General features: G+C 31.0%; 1 protein-coding gene across 1 annotated transcript; it reads right to left on the reverse strand.

Moving 5' to 3' along the window:
- Nucleotides 1-505: 505 nt before the first annotated feature.
- Nucleotides 506-3,935, reverse strand: LOC134718423 (uncharacterized). The gene is made up of 5 exons (XM_063580925.1): nt 3,671-3,935; nt 2,961-3,055; nt 2,162-2,333; nt 1,630-1,731; nt 506-660 (listed from the first exon to the last, which is right to left on the reverse strand). Exons 1-5 carry the CDS (start codon nt 3,933-3,935, stop codon nt 506-508), a joined length of 789 nt encoding a protein of 262 aa, XP_063436995.1.
- Nucleotides 3,936-5,167: the final 1,232 nt, after the last annotated feature.

The following is a 5,167-nucleotide window of genomic DNA, read 5'->3' on the forward strand; positions in this document are numbered from 1 at the left end:
CCGAGTGCAAAACTAAAGTTGCCTTGCACTTCTCCAGAAGGGGACTAATAACATGCATTTACAAGGAATCCATTTTTTAAATTACACACATTTTCAAGTTATATTTGTCATCTTCATTTTGAGAAACTATAATGTCCTCTTTACACATTTTTCTATCCTTTTGAGACAGCCTAGAGAAATAACCAGAAATCTGGGAGCCAGTTAGATATTCAGATTTCTTAAATCTTCTCTCTCCATTTTTTACTTCCACCATCATTAACTTAGCTGCCTCAAAAGGATCAACCTTCCTGCCAGTGTGTTTGCCTATATCAAACTGGTCTTGCATGAACTGTTTTTGTTCAACATTAAAAATCGTTTTCTTTTTCTTCATTTTTAGAGCTCAACCAATTTTTATTGCATTTGCTGTTTCAGAAGTAGTAGAACATGAAATATTAACAGTTTATCCAATTGAACACTTCACTCTGATTTTGATCTGTTCATCAATGACTGCTTTTTCAACTGATAGTTACAATTTCCTAAGAGATTGTTCTAGACCACTATTATTTTTGAACGACCTGTCACAACCCTCTATAGGACAACTGTAAATATTTCCTTCAGATTTTGCTTTCTTTGCTGGTGGCTCACACTCTTCCACTTCTTCTTCTTCCTCTGTGATATCATCTGAAATGCAATTATGAAATCCCAAAGGAGTATGTTCGATAAGGTCCTAAAATGGCCCCCATTTTTAGCGTAAATTTCAAACTCAGTTTTATCGACCAATATCACGATAAATTACTGGTAATACATTGACTAGCTAGGATATAAACCATTTTGTTGAAAATTTTACGTTTCTGCGTTTCATTATGACGTCACAAGTTGTACTCATATTGATTTTTTACTAAAAAATCAATGAAAATGGGTAAATTTCTATAGATCATTGGACAGGAAACATAGAGCGCATACGTCGACAACAAAGATCTTTTAAAATAATGTTTGTGAAGACATATAGCATGTCTTATTTGAATCCTAAGCTTGTCGACGCCTGCACTATATGTTTCCTGGTCCTTCATTTGGTTGAAATATAGCTGATTTTGTCAAATTTCACCAAAATCCCTTATGTTGACTTTATTTGGAAGTAAAAATCAAAGTGTTAGAATTAAACTTTGACAAAAACAGTTCAGTTCAACTTCCTAACATGTCTTAAAGGCAACTTAAAACAGTTATTGTCTTGTAACTATGAACTTTAGAATTGGGGCCAAATATGGCCCTTACCGAACTTACTCCTTTTAGAGAAGTTGATTGCAGAGAAAATTTTAAGAGCTTCATATTAACGTAGGCAACTGCCACCAAGAGAAGTACAATCTATGACAAACTCTGTTATACAATGCATGATATGATTTATTTATGCACTCCATTGCAGGTTTTATTTTGGAAAAATGCATTAAGTAAATTAATTAACATAAACATGTGATTTGAATTCCACTGAGACAAAATTTTCACTAGAGACCAAAGTATGATGATGAAAGCATCTATAGGGCCACCATATATCCTTTAACAATGGCATAAACATACTGTTGGTAAAGCACTAACATTATATTTCTGTAATAACAGGTTTTTTTTATCACAATTTTTATGTACACATTATCCTACCTGCAGAAAATACATTGCAAGATTTCTCCAACCAATTTTGAACTGTTTTCAACTGGGAAACATTCATATCTTGACAGATATCTGTCCATGGAATTAATTTCCCTGAAATAAAGGTTAAACAAAGTACATACATATGGTCGTATAAATTTCTATATTTAAAACCACAATTTAACATCTTTTCTGATAATTTTATCATAAATTTGACATTATAAAAACAAGTGAGGACACACAATAATGTCACAAACGTGTTTTATGTTCCTATCGTAAAGACTCTTTTTCCATACTTTTCTATACTTTTTCACCTACAAGAACTAAATAATTTCTAATCAGACATTATTAAATTTATGTTATTATTGATGATTCCTGATGTGGGATTTTAGAGATGGAGTTATTGTTTTTCTAGAAGGCTGTTTCAGAATTTATTTAATTAAGAGTATTTGAGGTACTTCTTTTATATATAAAAAAACACTTCTGTGAGCGACTCCAATCCTCTAATATAATTAATTTTGGATTATCATTTGATATATTTTACCTGCTCCTATTCCATATGCTTTCCACACTCTCAAACACGAATCCTCAAATTTGAAATTATGCAACTGTGATATTCCTGGTATTGATTTAATGATATTTTGAACAGGATCTAGGTCAATTACAGGAGTTACCACTTTAACTCTATAGTTGAAGTTCTTTTTCAAATCAATAGCCTGAAATCAAACAAATATAGACATAACCCATATTGATTCAACTACTAAAAAATAATGTCCTTATGGGAAAATAGGATAATCCACATATACCTAAAACTCTTTTAAGATTTATGACTTATACCAAAATAAATACAATAGGTGGATTTCTCCAAATGTCAAATTTAAACTTGCCCAACCAAGATGTCAACATTAGAGATATAATTTGGTGAAAGCACTTTGCTAATGCAATATATTTCAATTTGTTTTGTTGAAACCTACTCAAAAAATTAAAAAGATAACTCAAATTTCTTATTTTTACATTACCAAGAACCATAACTCAGGAATAATGAACAATAAAAATACTTTAAATAAAAAATCTGCTTGTGCTAAATGGTCTGTCACAAAATTTATGAGCACCAAATAATTTCTCGATGGATTTATGATGCTCAAATCATTGAATGCAAATCAATTTGCCAATGTCTACATTTATGTAATGAGAATGTAAACTGAATGACATCTATGCCTTTTTTTGTTAGGATATATTACATTTAGCAATAATCATTTTAAAAATTAAAAAAAGAAATTAATTAGAATTGTAAACCCTTATATTGTAATATTATATTTGACCACAAACTATGCAATACAAACCCTTTTCATCTGTTCTGCTGTTACTACATCATTTCCTTCATTCACATATCTCTTAATGATCGACTTCAAATGTGATGCTCTACGATCACAAGGTCCTACAGAAAAAAGCAAAAACATCCTGGGTAATCAGTAATTTCAGGACTGACATTGACTTGCAACATGAACCCATTCATATTTGTTAATATTGTCATTATTCTATTTCAATGCATATCATAGCTTACTTTATAATATGGAATTTTGCTTATTCTTAATGGCCATACAGAGATACTAATCAGAAAGTTGTCTCATTGACAATTGTACAAAATCTCCCAATTTTTACATATAAAACATTCTCTTCATAAATTTGGCCAATAGTTTTCTTGTTTGAATTGTTTTAGATTGTCATTTCAAGGCCTTTTATAGGCTTGCTGACTATGCTGTGTAGACTTTGCTCTTTTGTTGAAGGCCAAACGGTGACTTATAGTTAGTAATTGGTGTATTTTAAGGTTTCTTGTGGAGATTTGCCTCAGTTGCAATCATACCACATTTTCTTTTTTACATCTAATCATCATCTTGAATTGGCAGCTGTCTTTTCTTATTTATCAAGATTGTGTGAAATACTTTTGCTTTCATGGTGATTAATTCAGGCAAATTTTCCATTACATCAAGGGTTATTGAATCTGTCGTAACAATTTCACAGCTAATAATCATGAAAACAGAATGAATATTACCTTTCCCATCTTGTGCTTCACAAAAGTTATAGGTTTTGATTGTCCCTTTCAATGTTTGGTGTAAGGCAGCTATGGTATTGGTACTTTTGTAGCAGCCTGCATTGTCAGAAAACAAATGTACATTTGGAAGACCTTGGTTCATTTGAATTAAATCTTGGACAACATCAGAAATGATAGAAGATGTGACCCATGAATCTTCAGTAACAGTTGAAGAGAACAAATGTACATGAGTGATAGACTGATATGTGGCAGATGGTCCTTTCATCAGTGTAACACTGATATGCCAATTTATGCCTCGTTTTGCAAACCAATCTGTTTGCCCTTCTCTGAATTTGTGAGGCACGAACTTCATTGCCAAGTCTATGGTTATTTTAGGTTAACATTTTTTTTTTTCTTCAAAGATTTCCAGAGTATGCCTCCTTGCCTCTTCCTGATTTCTTGAGCATAATATGTGTCCTTTCCACTCACTAATGTCATCAACTGCTTTTTTTATCTGTGTTAATGAAAATAAAGGTGATTATATTTCAAATAAAGCAGTCTATATGTAACAAATACTCACATTATCTTAAAAATGTAATAATAATAATAAATTTTGATCTTACACTTTATGTTACGAATATCGAAAAACATGTTTATTGAAAACAAAACTGTTCCTTGGAAGGACACTGTAGCCAGCTTCATTCTTTTGATTTATTGCATTCAAATTTTAGGAATTAATTAATAGGTGAAAAAGACTACAATTTTAAGTTGATCTAAATTCATAAACTAGTAGTAGTCTTGAAATATTAATATAACCATTTCAAATAAACTTTGATTCTAATAAATCTCTACAACTATCTCAAATAAACATTGACCCTACAAAATGCTAGATTATTTGATAGTTTGGTTTTGTTCCTGTCAAAAATTGTGCATTAAGTAATAGGTGAATAAAGACATTGTCAGTTCTAACTGTAAAATTCAGATGGTAACCATAATAAATGTCTATTCATTTTTTCTGGGCGTAAAAAAGGGATCAGAAACAAAAATGTCAAAATATCCATTATTTTTACCGGGGTTCAGAGATTATGGAATGTTTTTAAAGGTGAGATTTATCATATAAGTATAAAATACCTTATAATCAGACTTTAAGTATCTTTTAACTTCAAGAAGATCAGCCTTCATCTTTTTGATATCCTCATCTTCACATTCAAATCCTTCCAAAATTCTTCAATATCTCTAAACACTCTTCCCCCTTCAGCCACATAATAGTCCAACCCTTCCACAATATGTCTTACAGAAGCAGCACATTCTTCCAGAATCTTATACATTGTGCTTGTGCCTGAAATAAACAATTCTACATTATTATTTAGAAATTTGAACATGTTGTTTGATTAGTCATTAAATAATATTATATGTTTATCATGTTAATGAATTAAGATTAAGAACTCTGCTTTGTATAAGACCAACCCACACGTTGAGCCAGATTTTTAACATGCTACTTCACAGGGTAACAGTCTG

Source organism: Mytilus trossulus, chromosome 5, assembly GCF_036588685.1.
Source record: "Mytilus trossulus isolate FHL-02 chromosome 5, PNRI_Mtr1.1.1.hap1, whole genome shotgun sequence".
NCBI classification, from domain to species: Eukaryota; Metazoa; Mollusca; class Bivalvia; order Mytilida; family Mytilidae; genus Mytilus; species Mytilus trossulus.